General features: G+C 45.3%; 1 protein-coding gene across 1 annotated transcript in view; it reads left to right on the forward strand.

Annotated features, from left to right (window-relative positions):
* Nucleotides 1–10,154: 10,154 nt before the first annotated feature.
* The window catches only part of RP1L1 (RP1 like 1), a 28,050-nt gene continuing 16,662 nt past the window's right edge, over nt 10,155–21,542 (forward strand). The window contains exon 1 of the mRNA XM_034766926.1: nt 10,155–10,790. Coding sequence (XP_034622817.1) covers nt 10,155–10,790 — 636 coding nt within the window. The remainder of the gene's footprint in view (nt 10,791–21,542) is intronic.

A 21,542-nucleotide genomic window follows, 5' to 3' on the forward strand; every position in this document is an offset into this window, starting at 1 on the left:
ACTCTAGAAGCCCTGGGACTCCAGTCCTGGGGCAGTCCACTGGACTTGCTGCCCAGGAGCAAAGGACCTTTGAAGTCTGGGCCCCCCCCAGCAGTCTGCCAGGTGGGCTACTGGGGTGCCAAGTGGGTGAGTTGGCAGGAAACCAGGCAGGGTTCTGATGGAAACCTGCCTGGCTGGCAGGTTTCTGGTTGTATTTTTGTGAAATTGCCCCGTCTCTGTGAAACATTCCAATTTTGCTAAGTAGGCAAATTCTGATGAAACAATGTTTGCTCCAAATTTGTCAACTGAACGGCTCAGTGAAGCTTTGATTCTCTCCAAGAGAGGCTAATAAGCACATCTTAGAAGGAGAGCAAGATCCCGGAGGTAGCAAGCCTAGGGAATCTAGTTAGGATCTTTTAAATCTTTTCACCTGAGCCAGGGTTTCTGTATTGTCCTAGTGATGCAGTCACATTCACATGCCCTTGTCTCATGTTATTAGTACCAGGTCTCTGGCCTGGGGCTTGGGGACTAGCACAGTCCCTGCCATGCTCTATAGTGTCCTTGCCAATATATAGGAATATTTTATATACAGTATCTCCCATACCCACCTGACACAAATATTCACAGAAAAGTGAATAAGAAGGGGTGGGAATGTGGCTGTATAGAACTGTCAACTTGCAAAATGTTCATGGATAATTGCAGCACTGGACAAAGGTCCAGCATTAACCATGCTGCTGCTTCCTTTAATGGCAGCATTGTTAGTGCGGCTGTGGCCCAAAGTCAATCGTGCTTTTCACTCAAGGCTTCCAAAGGACTTCATAAAATGTACACGCTGATTTATTTCCAAACTACTAGAGATGGGTCTGCACCAAAACTGAATCTAAACACTTCTGAATGTTGGGAGTTCAAAAGCCAGATTTAAATGTTGCTCTTTGAGCCCATTACAAACAACTGTATGATAAGGGACGCTTCATATATTGCCGAAATGCAGTCACCTCTTGGGTGGTGCACAGTAACTGGTTAGCAGTACACAACAGCCTTTGCCCTACATTATAATTTAAGCCTATGATTTATTATCAAGGGTCAACACTGTGTTTTTTCCATCTAAATTGGAGCCCGTGGTCTGTATTGGGGTAAACGAACCCCTGTTCCGCACAACACACACATGCTTCCCTGGCATAGTGGATGCTCTATTTACAATATATAATGTATTTTTATTATTATATTTCTCTCCCCCCCACACACCTCTTTTCCTCTCATCACAGTCTCTGCTAAGCAGAAAGTAAACCCCACAGCTACGGAGTCTGAATCAACGTCTAGAACCCAGGATATCTTCGTGGGTTCAGATTTAGGCAAAATGAGCTGACCCGCTCTGAGGCTCCAGTCCTGTAACCAGACGTGAGTGGATGAATGTTTGCACCTGGAACGCCAGTGACATCAATGGGACTCAACATGGGCACAGGGCTTCACCCGCATAGATCCGATTTCAGGATCAGGGCTCGAGTTAGTAAAAATCATGGCTCCTCTGCGGCATGCTGTGTTTATTTTAAAACAAGGTTCCAGGTTATGGTTTAAGTTGATAAACAGGTCATACAACTACCCCAGCGCCACTTTTGACAGCTCCAGTGTTTTTAAAAACAGTAAGCATTGAGCTAAAATTGGTTATTTTTCTTTTGTCATTTCAGGCGGGTGGGTTTCCGTTCTGCGGGATTATGCCCTCAGATTTATCGCTGAGGAGTTAGATAATACAGCTAGAGCTGGAGGGAGGAGATTTGCAGCCTATGGCCAGGTCTGCAGCAGCTGTAAAGCCCGGGGGCTCTGCTGATTTACATGCGCTGAGGATCTGGCTTTATAGCTTTTGTGTTTAAGTGCAAGAGAATTCTTTGAGAACTTGTAGCTGGGAGGAAAATCTGGACGAAAATGCTTGAAGATTAATTTGTTTTAAATGAATGGATAAAATCCGAAATATCTGAGGAGCAAATATAAAGAAAACTTAATATGGTTTTCTGAAAGAATAAAGTCTTGTCATCTAGGACAGATCTGACTTTTATAAATGAATCTGTAACTGTTGGGGGAATTAATTCAGTGATCAATAACATGAGGAACTAACAGGACGATAGTGGTTAGCAATGCAAAAGTCCAATTTGATCACAGAATCTGTCCCAAAAGGGGAGGATTTAGTTTCCCAATAAGGGACATATATTAAACTGATACCACACTAGATCTTAGCCACAAGACTGGTCTGAACTAGGCATAGTGCAGGCAGGCATTGTGTAAGCTTCTCTCACACAACACCGCTAAGATATCTCACTACCCCTTAAGCCCTTAAATTCTGCCAGATAGAGATTGCCTGTTGTGCTGTGTGTGGTTTTTTTGTTTGTTTTTTTTTTTTTACAACAAGAAAACCCACATATACAATGGTGGCGGGTACCAATATAAGAATCTGGGTGGATGGGTAGATAGGAATGTCCTCAGGAGACGATGAATGAGCAAACTCCATGTCTATTTGTGTGTGTGACCTAGTCTAGGATGTAAACCAGAGCTTGCTTCAGCTGTAAGGACAGGATGTGGGGTGGGGCATAACCAAAGCATGTGTTGCCTTCCCAGTGGGCCCTAGTGCTGTAGGGGTGGGGAAGGTCTAATGATGAGATAATTCCTTCCTCTTAGGTCCCATTACCAGAGAGGGAGATAAATTCAAAGATCAACTAATAGGCCGTGGTGTATTGTTATGTATGTATGTGTGTGCGTGGGGGGGAGGGGAGAGCTGTTACTTTCTATGGGTGTGTAGCAGGGTGGTCACCCGGCTCTGGCCCTGAGGGGGTTAAAGGCCACCCTGGGAGAGGGCTGAGGCTGAGAGCCAATAGGAAAAGGCTGGGAGGCAGCCAATCAGGGCTGGGCTGGGCCGTATAAAAGAGCTGCAGGGGCAGAAGTCAGTCCCATTCCAGCCTTGGAGTGGGAAGGACCCAGCTGCCTGGGAGCACAGGGTACCTGAAGCAGAGCAGTGATGGGAAAGGACAAGAGGAGCTGGGGAGCTCCAGCCTGGCAACTCCCCAGGCTGAGGCCTTGTTAAGGCCTAAGGAGGTACTGGGGCTGTAGAGGTGTAGCCCAGGGACAGGCAGAGGCAGCAGGTCTAACCCCCTTGCCAGTGATGAGGGGCCATTACAGACGGCAGTCTGCCCCAGGGAGCGGGGGCTAGATGACATCTAGCAGTAGCCACTGAGTCAAGGTGGGTATAGGGGATTGGGGATCCCCTGGGAGGACCCCAAGGTAAAGGGCATCGGGGTCCAGGAGGGACACGGGGCCTGCGGCAGGCGAGACCCTGGCCAAGAGCTAATTCCCAAGGCAACCAGCAGGAGGCGCCGCAGCGGTGAGTGCTCAATCTGCTACAGGGGATACATGGAAACTATATAAACCCTGCTTCGAGTGCTATCTAATTTATAGTCCTAGATTCCAAGGCCAGAAGGGACCATTGTGTTCATCTAGTCTGACCTCCTGTACAACCAAGGCCAGAGAATTTCCCCAAATAATTCCTAGAGCAGAGCTGTTAGAAAAACATCCAATCTTGATTTTTAAAATGGTCAGTGATGGAGAAACCACCATGACCCTTGGTAAAATGTTCCAAAAGTTAATTACTTTCATTGTTAATTTACACCTAATACAGACTCTTGTTTAGCTCAAGTGGTAGAATGTTTTCAAAGCTGAAGGTCTTGAGATGTATCCCCAGTGCATGTGTGTGGTCAGCTGATGACCAAGATGTCTGTCTGTGTCCATTACAATATTCCTGTTTGATTCCAAGTCTTCAGAGAATTTTAACTTCACATGCCTGACACTGGTGCCAGATGTGCTTGTATATTCACCCAGTCAGAACACAATCTATACCATGTGACTTATCTGACAAATCACTACAAACCCATCTTAGACCAGAAATGTTGAATATTTCGAGAGAGTATTCAAACAGTTTGTCAAATAATGAATAGACTGGAAAATACTGTGATCTTCCTGTTTATATGCCAGGGTAGAAAAAGATGACACATTTGTCCTTGTTATTAAGGAAAAATTGTAATCCAACACTTGTAAATTGTAATAAATCAAATGTAGTTACAAAGTAGAGCTGGTCAAAAAATTTCAAGTGACTTTTTTCACCCCAAAATCCAGTTTTGTCACTATGTAAACATTTCACATACACAGTTCAATTTTGGCAATTTTTCAATGGAAAAAAATGTGAAATAAAATGAAATAGATATTTTAATTTGGTATCATTTCAGATTCTACATTTCATTTTGGTTTGGCTTTCAAAAACCAAAGCAAAACAACAATTTAAAATCAAAGTAAAACAAAAAAAAAAGTTCATTTCCAACTTTTTTTGTCAAAAAAACCTCCCAAATCTTCCATGAAAATTTTCAAATGAAATCACTTTGATCAATTTGTTTTGCAGAAATATAACTGGATTAGTCAATCAGCTTTGTTTAAAAGGTTGATAGTGTCATAAAACTGTGATTCTCTGTAACAATGGCACCTCCACGTACCTACGTGGAAAAGAGAGATCTGATCGTAGATGACTCTTTAATCTAACAGAAAAGGGTATAACAAGATCCAAGGTCTGGAAGCTGAAGCTAGACAAATTCAAACAGGAAATAAGGCACAACGTTTACCCGTGAAGGTAATTAGTACTTGGAACACCTTATCTAGGGATGTGATGGATTCTCGCTTGCTTAAAGTGTCTAAATCATGACTGGATGCCTTTCGATAGGATATTAGATAATGTTTTCACCCCTCAGCCAAAGGCCGAGAAGCGATATAGCTCAAACCAAAGTTACAGGCTTTATGCAGAAATTGCTGAGTGAGGTTCTGTGACCTGTGTTATGCAGGAGGACAGACTACATGCTCATAACAGTCCCTTCTGGATTTAAAATCTGTTAATAAATTCAACCGCTCTGCCTCCTGTGTGGCTTCAGAGACATCTACTTACTTTAGTCACAATAAAAGGGGTTTTTACTCCTGTAACCTGGTAGGGCCAATGCAACTACTGGACATTGGAGCTGGATTCTATTCCTCCTTGTGCAGCATCAACAGAGGAGATGCTACCAAAGCAGGGACACGTTGGATTCAGTCTGGGGGGGGAAGGAGCAGAGAGTGGAACTTACATGGTGGAGGCAAGGACAGAAAAGAGAGAGCATCTGCCCAGAGAGTGTCAACTTTAATTTTGGAAAAAAATTGGTGAGATCCTTGGATAAGAAGGAGGCTGCAGAGGAGGAGGAGGGGCTAGGGACAGCTGGCGGTAGAGCAAGAAGCACAAGACTTCCCCTGGAGAGAGTTCTACTTTTGCAACTGGAACATGAACGGGGCAGCTAGTCCCACAAGAGTGCAATACAGCATTAAGGACAGGAAAGCAGGATAGTCCAGTGGTTAGGACACTAACCTGGCACTTGGGAGATCCAAATTCAAGTCCTGGAGCTGCCACAGACTTCTTACAGAACTTTGGTCTCTCTGTGGTTTAGTTCCTCATCTGTAAACGGGGGATTCTAGCTCTACTCTATTTCCCAGCAGTGTTGTCAGTGTAAATACCTGAAAGATTGGGAGATGCTCAGATGCTATGGTGATTGGGGGTAGGCGCCACATAAGTGCCGAAGATAGACTGCTCTCCCTGCTGGGTGAGCTGTGCAAGACAAACAACGGTCAGTGCCCTGGCGAGTTTAGTTTAAAGGCATGAGCAGGTATACTAGAGAACATGCAGTGATGTATGGTCAGTGCGTGATGTATGGTTCTTACTATTTTCTTTGTATTGTAGTAGCGCCCATAGGCACCAGTCTGAGATTGGGACCTTGGTGTGCTAGATGTTGTGTACACACGCTACAAAAAAGTCCCTGCCCCAGTCTAACGCCCTGGTTTTACAACTGACTGCATGTAGGAGTAGCATCCACCTCCATGCAGCTGATTGCAGGATCAGAGCCCGTGTGCATGATGAGAGACAACAGCTAGATCCCACAACTAGACAGGAGAGCACCGGTACCAGTGAGACGGTCATAGTTACTGTAACACATGGTGGTCGTGGCACCCCAGCGCCTCCCTATTGCGGATGGAATGATTCACAGAACTGGTAGGGTGTGTAAGAAGAGAGAATATACCCTACAATCCTTGGGAGGCTCTGCCTGCCCCAGGGGGTTCAGAGAATATCAGGGTTGGAAGGGACCTCAGGAGTTATCTAGTCCAACCCCCTGCTCAAAGCAGGACCAATCCCAACTAAATCATCCCAGACAGGGCTTTGTCAAGCCCGACCTTAAAAACTCCTAAGGAAGGAGATTCCACCACCTCCCTAGGCTACCCATTCCAGTGCTTCACCACCCTCCTATTGGGAAAAGGCACAGAGTGGGGGATGGCAGATTGGGAAGAGGGAAGCTGGGGCACAGTGTAGGGATGTGGGGGATGCACCTTGCAGCAGTGGAGGTTCTGGGGGGATTGTTAGTTGTTCTAGGGTTTTGCAAACTCGCTTGAATTCAGACCTTCAAACTCCAGTCTTATTACTAAGGTGATTCCACTGAAAAACCTAATTGTCGAACAACAGTGCAGGTACCAGAGAGAGGGGAGAGGACAGTGAAGAGAAGAACCAGAGAGAGAGAGGTTTTCAGAAGCTTTTATGCTTATTAACAGGGACCCAATTTCAAACCTGCTTGCACATTGTGGGGTTGAAAGTTTGATTCTAACATTACTGGGTCCATATGAGACTGAGGATAAACTGTGGGGGGAAAGTATCAGAGGGGTAGCCGTGTTAGTCTGAATCTGTAAAAAGCAACAGAGGGTCCTGTGGCACCTTTGAGACTAACAGAAGTATTGGGAGCATAAGCTTTCATGGGTAAGAACCTCACTTCTTCAGATGTGGGGGGAAAAGATCAGAGATGAGGATGAGAAACTAACAATGCATCCAAAATCAGGCGATTTGTGGGGTGAGGGAAAGGCTCAAAGAAAAGAGTCTAATGGAAAAATACATCTAGTTTATATACTGTACCATATAAAAAACACTCGTGCCAGTCTAGCATTTGGGGGCCGGTTCACCTGTCCATAGCACAGAGGTTACAACAGGGATGAACTTGGCTCTCAATCATTAAGTATGCCTACTGTTATATGACTCAGGAAAGTTAGATTGAGCGCCACGTGTTTTATGCAATAAGAAAGCATTGCTGCTTCTAGCCTAATTCTGCTCTCTTTTACTCTAGTGTAAATCAAGGGTAACTCCGTTGAAATCAATAGGATGCACTCCCGCGTAACCGGGTGTGCATGAAAGAAGAATCAGACAATGTGTGTCTAAAGCCCCGTTGGATTTGAGAACCTTCTCTAAGAGATTAGGTAGCTTTGCTTTCTATCCTTAGCAACACAGTCCTGATTAACCCTCAGAGCTGTGGTCAGTCATTTTGAGGACAGTTTGATTGATAGCCTGTACCTGCTATTGCTTTTCACTGTGTTGACCAGTGGTTCAGGTGTCGGGGTTATTTTAAAAAATCTCTTGGATGTTTTGTTAAGGAAAAGTCGTCTCGGTCAAGAACCGTACGGCAATTCGGTGTAAGTACAGACACACGCATTGAGGGAGTTTTGTGGTTTTTTTTTTTCTACAAGGTTTTGTAACTGACCATTAATTGCCATTATGTTGTCTAGCCCAAACGTTTGATACGACCCCAGTCTAACCCTGGACCTTGAAACAAATGTTTCCACCATTCTCCCTTTGGGACCTAGTTAAAATTTAAACCAAACTGAGACTTCCCTGGGTTTTGTGGACCATTTCTCCACAGACTGACTTTCTCATGTACCACCTGCAGTTGAGTGGACCATCTATTGTCCTATTCGCCACTGTATGGACCATTTCTCATTCCATTTGCAATCACCTAAAATCCCTGTACAATTGCTTACGTGGAAAAGTAATATAAGGAAAGTATCTCATGTAATTTTAGCTCTTATTTAATGTGATTTAGCAGCTAGAAACAAGGCGAGCCAGCCATATCTAACCAAACAAATTTCCATGAACCACCTACAAGTTCTTTGTGGTCTACCGGTGGCCCACAGATCTCAGTCTGGGAAGCTCTGGGTTACAAGGTTGTTTGCAAAGTATGCCTGCCAATATCTGAAAGCTATGAGAAGGGATTTATGAGCAGACGGAGAGGGACATACTTTTGAATGCCATTGAAATACATAGGAATGGGACAGCTTTCTGAAGGGATAGCGTGGTGGATAGATCTTCATTGAACAAGAAATGAAAAGAAAAGAAAAATCACCTGTCCTTCTCTAGCAAGGAGAGTTGATGCATATGTGAAAAATCTGGAGCTCCTTGCAATCCGAGTCCATGTGAAAGAGCATCAAGGAGCTGATTAAAAAATGTATCAAAATAATCTTTCTAATGATGCCAAAGTTCATTTTTTGCTCATTCTAGGTCAAACCATCATGTACAGAAACGGTAGATCTGCTGTACTATCAGTCTGCAGATATTTAATTACAGCATAACCGTAAAAAGAAACAAATACTTGGGATCCCAAAAGATGTAAAATGGAGCAAATCACATTATTTATTGGGGCCCAAATGTTACACCCATTGAAGGCAATGACAAAATCCCCGTTGGCTTTACTGGTAGCAGAGTTGGGGTCCTGCTAAATAATTTTGAGTTGAATCATTATTTTCTTGAAATTAGAAGTAGCCGTGAAACACTACAAATAACTGTATGCTCATGTGTATGAACTGAAGTAGACATGTACTTAGAGAGACATTTATCACCTTCCTAGGGAATTTATGGCAAGTAAAAGCAGTTCTGTTTTTTTAAGAGTAATTCAGACAGAGTTTCCCGTCTACTGAGAATGTAATGTGGAAGATAAAATGGGAGCAATCCATTGCAAACCCCTTACTGGCAGCAATCAGGGTCTCTTTTTTTAGGCCAATAATCTTTGCTGATCACTTTCACATTATCTCTGGTAATTTGCAGTGCCTCCACTCATCCAATCATACTTAAAGCCTTCATAGATTTTTGCATGTAGTTTTAGTGCTTTGTTGCACATGTATGAACAGTAATATGGAGATTATTAGGCTGACAAAGTATTATTTTTGGAGTCTTGATTCCTGTTTAATTGAAGGGGCTTTTGTGGTTTAAGCTCTTACTCAAATGACATTGTTGGATTTCCTGTCTGTGTGTTTGTCTAGGCATTCATCTCACATTCATCACCACAGTATGTGAGCAGGTATAAATGACATTGAGATAAATCTTTTCAATTCACAAGTCAAAAAGGATAGTTTTTCTAATGGCAGAGGTAACTCCATGTGAGACTTGAACTTTTTTGGTAAGTCTGCAAACAGTAAGTAGCTGACAATTTAATGTAAGAAGCACGAGAGAGAATAAGAACCCAGCTTGCTCTCCTCTAGGTCTATGCCTCGACAACACTGACAGCAGTAAAAATGGGGGCCTAGATTCTCAATGTTGGACACCTGAAGCTAGGCTCCTTACTCCACATCTAGGCATCTAAATAGGGAGCTGAGCACCCAGAAGCTCCTATACAAGTTGGACATCCTTTTCTGATGACACCTATATTTTAAGAGCCACATTCTAGCTTCACCACTGTACAGAGTTGCCTGCTATAACGCTTCTATTGCAAGTCTCACTATAGTTGACATTTTTTAAAGCCCCAGCTCATGGAGTCATGGGATCACATGAGAATCTCAGCTTCCTTTTTAAAAAAAAAAGAAAAGTAAATTTTTAGCTCCCTCAGTTGTGGAGAAAAGACTGAAAACATGAATGGGAAAGGGTCAAAAAGCAAATAAAATGTAAGCCAGTCTCATGATTCTGGGCGGGGAGGCTGGCGCATAATTTTTGAATGCTTGGGTTTGGCACCAGACTCCACTCCCGGTGTCTTCAGTGCTGTTGCTCTAGTGTAATTGTGAACAGAATTTGTCCGCCAGTTATTAAAGGCTTGTAGTTACATTTGCAGCTACCTACCCTCATATTTATTTGAGCCAGTTAATTTTCAATGGTATGATACCAGGGGCCAAATTCTGCTATCACTTACACCCATACGGTAAGTATGGTTGCCCATGTGCACCAGAGAGCAAAACTTGGGCCTGTGACTTGTCAGCCGTCAGTTCTGTGTGACACAGTCCAAACTGTGCTGTGTTTGTGCTTTTGTTGCAGGTACCTTTAAGCGTGGGGAATGACTCAGGCACCTGCAGATTACCTGACCACCTCCAGCCCCTACAACTATGAGCAGCCCCTTCCTGTCGTGGCTCGGACAAATTCCATCACACGGGTTCCTCCAACCAAGAAAATAACCTTCTTCAAGAGTGGAGACCCTCAGTTCGGGGGAGTCAAGATGGCCATTAACCCACGCAGCTTCAAGAGCTTCAATGCCCTTATGGATGACCTCTCCCACAGGGTCCCTCTGCCGTTCGGGGTGAGGACCATCACCACTCCACGAGGGATACACTGCATCAGCGCACTGGACCAGCTGGAGGACGGAGGGTGCTACCTCTGCTCTGACAAGAAATACGTCAAGCCCTTTAGCATCGGCACGGGCCGGAGGGTAGGCCCTCAGTGGAATGGCCGCCCGGCAAGTGCCCTGAGGAGAGGAGGCCAGGAGGGCAGGCATGAAGACCATTCCAGGCCTTTCTCCCAGCAAGGCCCCAAAATACTCAAGAAAATCACTCTGGTTAAAAACGGGGACATTGGTGTCCGGCGCTCGATTATCCTGAATCACAGGAACGCCCGGAGCTTCAAAACTCTCCTGGATGAGATTTCCGAGCTCTTGCAGTTCACAGTGAAGAAGCTCTACACAGTTGATGGGAAGAAGGCGAGTCTGTGTGATACATGGTGCTGGCTATTTATTCCTCGGTCCCCTTTATGCCCTATAAGGCAAATCCTCTGGCCTGAGCGAAGGCATAGAACACAGCAAACAGGGCCGGCTCTAGGCACCAGCAAAACAAGCTGGTGCTTGGGGCGGCACATTTTTAGGGGCGGCATGGCCGGCGCCAGAATGCCGCCCCTGCCGCCCCTAAAAATGTGCCCTGGCCGCCCTAGCTCACCTCCGCTGCTGCCGCTCGCACACCACGGCGCAAGAAACAGCTGATTCACGCGCCACTGCTCGCCCTCCCTCCCTCCCAGGCTCTCAAACCTGGGAGGGAGGGGGAGATCCCGAGTGGCCGCGGCGCGCGAAACAGCTGATTCGCGCGCCGCTGCTCCCCCTCCCTCCCAGGTTTGAGAGCCTGGGAGGGAGGGGGAGACTCTGAGTGGCCGCGGCGCGGGCGCCGCTTCTCCCCCTCCCTCCCTCCTAGGCTTGAGAGCCTGGGGGGAGGAGGCAGGGCTGGGGATTTGGGGAAGGGGCGGAGTTGAGGCGGGGTCAGGGGTGAGGTAAGAAAAAAAACGGGGGGGGGGGGGGGGCAAAATTGTTTTTGCTTGGGGTGGCAAAAATCCTAGAGCCGGCCCTGACAGCAAAGCCAGTTCTGCTGCCTGGGAGATGGTTAGGGACCCCCTGTTGGTCGTGGATCTCAATCAGCCTCCATGTGGAAGGGGTTTTGTGGGGATGAGGTTGAGGTAGGCCTGGAGGGATGTGGCCTGTCCCACAAAGCACCTGGCATGGGGGAAGGATTCCAGACAGTCCGACTCGGAGCAGCTCACCTGTGTAAACTCCATTGTTTTGGGCTTTGCACTGGGGAAAGTATTTGTTCCAGGGTCAGCAGCACCAGTGCAATCTCTGACTACAAAAACAAGGGGTCCTTCAGCGGGCGCCCTGGGCCAAATTAATCCTCCACTGAAATCGGGGGCCTGCCTTCAGCTGTTGGAGAGCTTCAAATTCCCTTTCCCAGGAATGAGCCATGCAATGGTTTGTATTTAAGTCAATTGTTCTGCACATCCAGACAGGCTGGTGGAGGCACTGTGATTCAGGGAGGTCCCGTGGTTCCCCAAGCTTCCCAGAGTGCAATGGGAGCAGTTTCCCGACACCACCTACTATAGAGTGCAGCATGCTTCCTGTTGTGCATATGGACAGCTCTGCTGGCCAGTGCAGAGTCAAGGCAGGGCTATGGCGTGGGGGTGGGCAGGGACTATGACTGAGCCTGGTTACTGTATTAGGGACAGGGGAGGGGAAGCTTCTTGTGTCTTCCCATCCTTGTGCGCCCACCCAGCACCCTGACCTTAAGTATGTGCCAAGGGAATGATTAGGACTTCAGCTGAACAAGGTGGGCTTTAGATAATATGGTGATGGGAGTAACAGAAAACTGTAAGGTAGAGGGAGGAGGAGAGAGAGATCTGTGCTGGGGACATGATAAAAGGGCCTATCACAGGTGATCTCTAGGACTCTCTTTACATGACCAGACATGTACAACTCCTTCCTTTTTTCCCTCCTCAGAATGATTCCTCAGCTGCCCTGACGATCCTCTTATTTTTTTTCCCTTCTCCCCAATTTTTGGCTCGAACTCCCCTCCCCCTTTGCAAGCCCCCACATGTCAGTCAAGCAGAAGGGCTAAATGGAACTTCCCTTCGAGTTCATGGGTGCAGATTCCTAATATCAGCTGGACAAGCTGCTGCTGTGGCACATGAAGAATTTATCCCCTCAGAAGGCAAACTTCCTTCTGCTATAGACCTCCCAGCCCTGCTGATGTAGGGAGTCGGAGAACAGCAGGCTGAAAACCAAGCCTAGTTCTCCTGCCGTCTAGAGGATTGACACTCAGCCACCAGGCAAATCCAAGTAACGTTTCAGACTCCCATCAGTGTCTGCATGAACAGTTGCGTTGCAATATCTTTAAGAACCTGACAATCTCACAGAAACGAGATCATTCAGGCGTTATGGATGGAGTCATCTTCCACTGGGCAGCTTATGAGCCAGTGTGGATCCCAGAGGGTCCTGTGGCACCTTTAAGACTAACAGAAGTATTGGGAGCATAAGCTTTTGTGGGTAAGAACCTCACTTCAGCTGCAAGAAGAAGTTGCATCTGAAGAAGTGAGGTTCTTACCCACGAAAGCTTATGCTCCAATACATCTGTTAGCCTTTAAGGTGCCACAGGACTCCGGGTTGCTTTTTACAGATCCAGACTAACACGGCTCCCCCTCTGATAACGAGCTTGGAGTTTTGTGCTGAACCTCACAATGGAGCTGAATGGGGTGGGGTGGGAACTGAAAGTGAAGATGTTTGCACAGCTCCCTGCAGCGACAGCAGCTGAATTTTAGGTGGCTCCAGCTGCAGCACCTGCTTACAAAGGGACTGATTTTTGCCTTGAAGCCCATGGCAAACATCCGATAGATTTCAATGATACGGGCTCAGGCTCGCAGTGGGATAAGCTTACCCCCTCTCTACAGGTCTTTCCTAGGGCTTCACTGTCACTCGCTTGATAATTGGATCAGGATGATATGTTACAGCAGAATTTGGCCCAGAAGTTTTCACTGAATCTTCTGTCTCTGATTCAGTTTTGTTTGCTTTATTGGTATGACAAAGACCAGAAAGGTTGGAAAGTTAACAGAGCACACAGAAATCTGGACTATGTTCCCTCTGCAGATGGCTGCGGGTTACTCTCATGGGTTGCAATAAGAGTAGTGCATGTCTGTCTGAAGGCAGAATCTGGCTCCTTTCTAGGACAGGTTTCCAAGTGGCAATGGGGTTTTATATTGTGCATCCATTTCCAGCATGGTGACACCATCTGGCGAGGCTGTTTCTGACATTAGCCTTTTTCTTCCTTGCTATTTCATCACCAGTCCTGCACATGCTGATGGCAAAGTGCAACAGTCGACACCATGAGCAAGCCAGCAATGGCTTTCCTATGCTCACTGGGGTCCTCTTTCTGAGGCAGCCAGGAGGCAAAGTGCCCCAATGCAGTCTCAGAGCTTGAACAGTTGTAGAGATGGGGGCAGAGGTAGGAGGGGCAGTGTTATCCGTCTGGAGACAGAGCTAAGTTACAGCCAGCTTCTGCTCTCCGTTACAGCAGTGTGATCTGTTACTTAGGATTTACACTAGTGTAACTGGGATCAGAAGCTGGTCCTAATTATTATTATTTATTATAGTGATTGCTGGAAATTACTACTATTATTAAAGTTGCACAAGTTTGCATTAACACCTCCTGTTTGAATTTATTCATAACTAGTCTGAGGAATTCACCTTTTGGACTGAATTCTGCTCGGTTGAATTTTGCCTACCAAAGGACGTAGACATTGCTATTTCTTTTACATGGAAGGCGCTCAGACCTTGTGGCGAGGGACAGCAGTATAAGACAGGTAGAATTGGCTATAGGGCCTGATCCATTTGTGATAACTGTCTACTGTGTCTACAGTCTCTATGCAAAAGAATAAATGGACACAAATCGGACATCAAGAATTATAACATTAAAAAACCAATCGAAGAACACTTCAATCTCCCTGGTCACTCAATTATAGACCTAAAAGTGGCAATTCTTCAACAAAAAAAAAAACTTCAAAAACAGACTCCAATGAGAAACTGCAGAACTGGAATTAATTTGCAAACTGGACACCATTAAATTAGGCTTGAATAAAGACTGGGAGTGGATGGGTCATTACACAAAGTAAAAATTATTTCCCCATGATAATTTTCCCCCTACTGTTACTCACATCTTCTTGTCAACTGTTGGAAATGGGCCATCCTGATTATCACTATAAACGTTTTTTTTTCTCCTGCTGATAATAGCCTACCTTAATTGACTAATCTCATTACAGCTGGTATGGCAACCCCCGTTTTTTTCATGGTGTGTGTGTGTGTGTGTGTGTGTATATATATATATATATATATATATCTTCCTACTGTATTTTCCACTGCATGCAGCCAATGAAGTGGGTTCTAGCCCACGAAAGCTTGTGTTCAAATAAATGTGTTAGTCTCTAAGGTGCCACAAGGACTCCTCGTTCTTTTTGCGGATACAGACTAACACGGCTACCCCTCTGAAACCACTGTGGCTGCTAACTTTTACAGCCGCACTTGCTTTTACTGTTCTCTTGTCTTCCATTCCTACCCTCCCCCACCCCCGCCGCCCTTTGTTTGTTTACTCACCTGTTGCATATCGTCAAGTATGCTTCTTCCTGAGCTGTCTGGGCCAGGGACTGTCTTTGTGTTTGTACAGTGTCTAGTACAATGAGTCCCTGGTCGCTTTTGTGGGTCCATGGGTCCTCCCGTACTAGAAATAATGAAGCATAATGATGCAAAGCTCATTGCAGTCAATGGAAATTTTAGCTGGGAGATCCTGATTCTGATAGGCTTTAGAGTAGCAGCCGTGTTCGTCTGTATCCGCAAAAAGAACAGGCGTCTCTAAGGTGCCACAAGTACTCCTGTTCTTTTTCCTGATTCTGATCTCTCATACCAGTGTTACTCGGGAGCAACCCCAATGGAATCAGCGCACCTGATTTTTACACCAAGTTAAGAATGATTCCAGTAGTTACTCCTGATTTTACACCAGCGTGAGAGCAAAGGTGATCACAAGACCCTGCACCCCTCTGTCCATTGGAGTCAGGAGCAGACATGTAATCTGTGCAGCAATCAGATTGGACAATGGGGGGGGGGAGCCACAGGTGGAAGTTTATCCCCACTGAAGCCTGGATTTCACCTCCTGACACTAACAGTGATTTGGTTCTATTTTGTCAGTTTCTAAATCACAAGTCAGTTCAATGAATTGATTTAACCGGAGATGGCTTTTGGGGCAGGGAGGTGGATTTGTTTCTTTGTAGCTTTAAAACAGCAGCCAAGTTCTCAGGGGGTATAGAGCTCTTCTGACAGCAATGGCACTGCTCTGTTTTGCACCAGCCGGTGATCTGGACCAACACCTCTTTCCTGCATCCGGTGGGAAAGCTACTCGCTGGATAAATGGATCACCAAAGAAACTTCTCTTTGTGCCTGTGTGTGCAATGAATTGACATCAGGCATCGGTTTGTTTGGCATTTACAGGTTTGCTACCCTAGAACATGTCATGCTGACTCTCGGGCTGGAGATGCCTGAGCTTAGGCGGTGGGGATTCTTTGTTATAATCCGGATCTCTCCTTGCTCTCACTGGGGACTTCAGGTCTGGATTTAAAAAGAGCTCTGTAGGCTGCTACAGAACGGAGTCATGGAAATTAGAGGTGGGAAAAGAAGTAATAGGTCGTCATCTCCCTCCCTGTCCAGTGGGTCTAAATGACTCAAGCTAAGAGGCTTTCATCTCTGTGGGAGGCTATTCTACATTGTAAGAGATCTCGTTGGCCCAGATCATTTCTCTCCCCTCTCCCCTTTTAATCTACCCACAGAAGAGACTCTACCTGCTTAGATCTCCAGTGCAGATACATGCATGATATGGGTAATGCGCCCACAGGCACTGTTCCGGCAGCCAGAGTCCACTGAAATATAGAAGACCCCCCCGCCCCCCAGCCACATCCCCTTGTTCTCAGCCACAGCCTGTGCACAGCAGATCTGGAGGGTGGCGTAGGAGCAGCTGAACAGCAACGGAGGATTGCTCTAAGCAGGGGCAATCCTCCAGGGGCCAGCTCAGCTGGCTTTAGGGCTGCTTTGTGCCACAGCAGGAGTGCAAAGCCGCTGCCGCCTGGCTGTGGCTCTGACCTCAAATCTACTGATTCTAAAGCTTGTGTTGTAATCAAAAACCTCTTCCTTGGAATCTAATATCCTTGTAAAATTGTATTCCATGAGCTCGTTACCTGCTCTGGTGAAGAATTCAAGTAGCTTATGGCCAATCGAGCTCCCCTATTACTTATCAGCTCCTCAAGCAAGAGTAATAACCGATATCTAGAACCAGTAACCTTGGAACAATTTACCAAGGGACACGGAAAAGTCTCCAGCGTTTGGAGTCTGTAAATCAAGACTGGGTGTCTTTCTACAAGAGACACTCAAGTTCAACCACAACTTACCGCGCTGGATGCAGGAATCCCTGGGTGTTGTCCCATATGGCCTGTGCTAGGCTGGAGACTCAGCTAGATGACCATAATAGCCCCTTTGGGCCTTAAAATCCATTGGAATTGGAACTGAATGTAGATTTTAAAACTCGTGCGGCCAAGTTCAGAATCTTTCTATTTAACATTCAGCTTTGCTCTGGCAAATGTTCTCCTGCAAGGATTACATCAAGTTCTTCTCTCATCCCTCCCTGCTCCCCGCTTCTCTTCTGCAAGGAAAGCCAGAGAAATAATTGGTCCATCACTTGCACTGCTGGTCGAATCTTTAAGACCAGCTTAGCGTACTTGCTGGGTAAATTTCACAGTCTTCCCATTAAAAAAGGCTCTAAGAGTCACAATCCGTTCTTAGCTGCTAGATTGAGATAAACCCACAAAGCGGATGCCCTGGTTTTGTCGCCTCTCGCTGTTCAGCTAGAACATCTTTTTATGGGGCCACTGTGCCTCCATTTATCTAGCTGTAAAATGGGCATAATACTTCCTACCTGTCTTGCAGAGATGCCATGAGGATTAATTCTCGAATGTTTGTAAAGTGAGAAGAGCTCATTGGATGAAAGGCTCGACAGAAGAAGATCTTAGATACCAAAGTGAAAGGCACCTTATAAATTCCTAAGGACCAGATTTTGCTATGGATACTTACATTGGGTAGTGCCTTACTATATGAGTAATCCTACTCATTTCACTGGGGCTATCATACAACTCAGCCTGTGGCCCTTACATCAGGAGTGTAAAGAATTCCCTAGATTATAAACTCTTTGGCCCAAGGGCTGTCATTTGTTGTCTGTTCTTACCATGCCTGGTACAATGGGGCACTGGTCCATGACTGGGCTCTTAGAGGCTACCCAAATACAATTATTAATAAATAATAATGAAAATATCAGAGCTATGCTAAGGTATCGGATTTCAATCCTTGTGCCAGTATTGAATTCGGTTTCATTCAGAGTGGGTTTGCAGCCTCCCCAACCCACTTTGTTTCACACTGACCAATTGGGTCTGAATGATTCCCAGTTGGGCCAGATCCTCAGCTGGTGTAAACTGGCACTGCCTTATTGACATGCAGTGAGCTATGCCATTGTGCATCTGGGTCATAATCTCAAAACAAATCAGCACATTCACACTGGGTTTTATCCAATTTCATGACAAATCTCTCATGAATCCAAACAGGGTTTTTTGGGATTCCCTGTGAGCATTTTGCCCAGGGTCTCTTCAAGCTGTAGTTTAAGTGACACAAACTGGACTACTAGGCCCAGATCCACAAACTTCCATTGCAGTGGCCGTTAGGAGCCTAAATACCTTTGTGGATCTGGCCCTTCCTACTTTCTGACTTAACATGCAGTTCCTCAGCTGCTCTTAATTGTCATCAATTGAAATCAATGCAGCTATGACAATTTATGCCAGCTGAGAATCTGCCCGGTGAGCAGGACTCATTCTCAGGCCAGCCAATTCTCACAACTCAATAATTCGCAAGCAATCCTATTGGACCAAGGGAAATCGCCAGGTTTTGCTGTGTGAAAATTCATGTGACAAAATAATATTTTTCCTGAATATTTATTAATTTAATCCAGTTTTAAAATAACTTTTGACTGGCAAACATGGTGCTTTTTATTTATTTTTTTTAATGATGCAAGAATGGCAAAATTCTACCCCCTGATGGAAAAACTGTGAATTTACAGTAAGAAGAAATTCTCCATTTCTGCAGGGATATTGTACTGGATTTGTTTGAGGGTATTTTGGCAGACAAAGCTGCGGGGTTTTTTTTTGTTGTTTTTTTAATAGAGACATAAGAACTTTCCAAGAGTTGAAAACAACCTTTCATTTTTATGAAAAGAGAACATTTTGTTTTTTTGTCACATATTCACTCACTAGTGGGGAAATATATATACACACACACACACACACATCTGATACCATGGGATTTTGCTGCAGTTTAGTTAGAGGTAGGGTGTGATTCTCCTCTGACTTGCACCTTTTTACACCAGTATAACTCAGCTGACTTCAGCTCCTGTATTGCTGACAACTCTTCGGATTTTATTGCAAATCTTGCAGTGGTTGGGGTGAAATCCTGCCCTCACTGAAGTCAAAGGTAAAACTCCCATTTACTTCAGTGGAGACAGGATGTCACTCTTGGTGTCTTTCTTTAAGTCCCAGTTCTTAGAGTCTGATTGTGAGAATCTCAGCTTCCTTTTTTTTAACGGCATTTGTAGCCATTGTGGTAGCAGAGAAAAGCCTGAAAACATGAACCAAGTGCCACTTAAAGGCTCAGAAGGCAAATAAAAAGAACTAAAATGTATTTGAAAAATGCATGTGATTTTTTTTTTTTTAAGCTACTCTCATGATTTTTTTTTTTTTTTTTTTTTAGGGGTGGGAGGGAGCTGATTCGTAATTTTTGAATGCTCAGGGTTGGAAATGCTCCTGATTTACCCCAAGGTAAGAGATGCTGAGCAGACTTGGGCCCTGAATTCAACTGCAGAATCTTTACTCTTGGTGATTAACAGTTGGTTGGAAAATGGAGAACATTTTTCACAATAAAGTCTTCCTTTGCTGCCAAAAATCTCCACATTTTTTAATAAAACTTCCAACCATTTCTCTGGTGGATTCATGATTCCAGGGGGGAGCTTGTAGGGCTGGCAGGTAGAAAGAACGGGCTTTTTACTTTTAAAGGGAGCAGACTTGATCTGGCGTCACTAAGGGCCCAATCCAACTCCCATTGTTTTCAGTGGGAAATGGATGGTCCCCTTGAGCGACAAGAAACATGGAGCTTTATGATGACATTCTAATACTCTCCTCAGAGTAGAACCACACTTTCACCCTTTGCTTCCTTCCTTATCCCTCACTTTCTCCTGGTCACCTATTTCTCAAGAACTGACCTGCTTTTCCTATATTCCTCTCGCCAGCTCTTTCCTTCTTTAGGTCCTTCTGTCCTGCTCAGAAGCTCAGCTTCTCCTGTGTCCCAGGCGTTGTTTCTCAACAGTCACAGAACCCTAGGGCTGCAATGTTCCTTCTGGAGTCTTTGAAAGGGGCATCACCCTAAACAATCTTTGGGGCCAAATTCAGAGGGGTGAGTAGGTGTAATTTACACAAGGGACAGGAGGGTGGGGTTATAGCCGGAAAAGCAGCAAACAGCCTAGATAGGGAACTTAAGATCTCTGCATTTCCGAGCCAATCAGAAGCACATATCCAATTGGTTTTCATTGCCCCCTCTCATCCAGTCACTTGTTTGTCACGTGCCTGGTCTTGTAAGTTAGTTGGGGTAGGAACTGTCCTTTTCTCTATGTCTGCGCAGCACTGCGAATGACAGGGCTCAACCTGGTTGGCTACCACAATATAAATATTAAATGAGAGTAATAGCCGTGTAGGATAAAGCAGCCCCCTGTTCTGTTCTGTTCTGTTCTGCGTAGGCTTACAAAGCAAGACGACTAACATCTGGCCAGTGTGGTTTATTCTGCCTCTTAACCTCCCCGCAGGGGGGAAATCGTGTAGGCAGTGGAGTGAGGTATTTTTAGTAGGGCTTTTGTTTCTTAAAATGTACACACGGCTATGTGGTTATGTTAGAGAAGGCAAGGTCCAGAAACGTACCTTATCTTCTTATTTCACCGTCTCATCCGCCCCGTTGGCTGCATTCCCTGCTACAACCCCATCCTTTCATCTCTCTGCATGTAAGTAGGACCCATTTTTGCATCACTTCTAAATTTAGCCCTCTCTTCCAAAACTCTTTAGCTGGCTTTTGCCAAGCAGGTGAAAAGCAACGAATGTTACTTACGTTGTACACTTCGGCCGAAATAGACATAATTTTGTTTTCTGGTGGCTTCTGAATACACTTTCTGCATCATCCCTCTGAACCCAGCCGCATCTCTGTGTCCATTGGACTCCACTCTTCAAATTGGTTAGGTTTTGTCCTCCGCTCACTAACTGATGGCCAATATATTATTAATTCTATTCTAGTAACATGTAGAGGCCCTAGCTGAGATCAGGGCCCCATAGTGCTAGGCGCTGTATAGACACATAGTAAGAGACAGTCCACGTCTAAGTCAACAAGGCAGGTATAGAGTGGGGGAAAGGAAGTGTTGTTCTCCTCGTTTTGCTGCTGGGGAGCCAAGTGAATTGCCTTTGGTCACAGAGAGAGTCTACAGTCAATAACTGAAACTAGATCTATGAGTCTCAGTCCAGAGCCTTACCCAGAAGGCCATCCTTCTCTATAAGTCTAATCCAAAGCCTTTTGAAATCAATGGGAATCTTTTCACTGATTTCAGGGGGATTCGGATCACGACCTAGATTGAGATTTCCACACTTTGCTTCATTGTTCAGTGAGTGTTTGATGTGGTTTTTCTTTTTTTTTTTTTTTTTTTTTTATGTGAACATATTTCAGCCTATAGGTTACTCTGCGAACTGCTCCCTGTAAGTATTGCTTCCTGCATTTACTGTTTGAAATTCAAGCTGTTCGTACTGGAAACACTCCTGCCAGTGAATTCATTAGGGTCTCAGAATTATGGCTTCAGCCAAGAAAAATTCGAAGGTTTTCGCCATCACTTTCCTCCCAAGCTGTTCATTTCCCTCCCACACTCCCAATTGCCCATGTACCTGGGATTAGCAGAGTTTAGTGCTCACCAGCTAGGACTGGGATTGGAGAGTCAGCCGGTCTGGATTCCACTCCTGATTGGGCCACTGACTCACGTTGTGA

The sequence above is a fragment of the Trachemys scripta genome, chromosome 3, assembly GCF_013100865.1.
Source record: "Trachemys scripta elegans isolate TJP31775 chromosome 3, CAS_Tse_1.0, whole genome shotgun sequence".
NCBI lineage: Eukaryota > Metazoa > Chordata > Testudines > Emydidae > Trachemys > Trachemys scripta.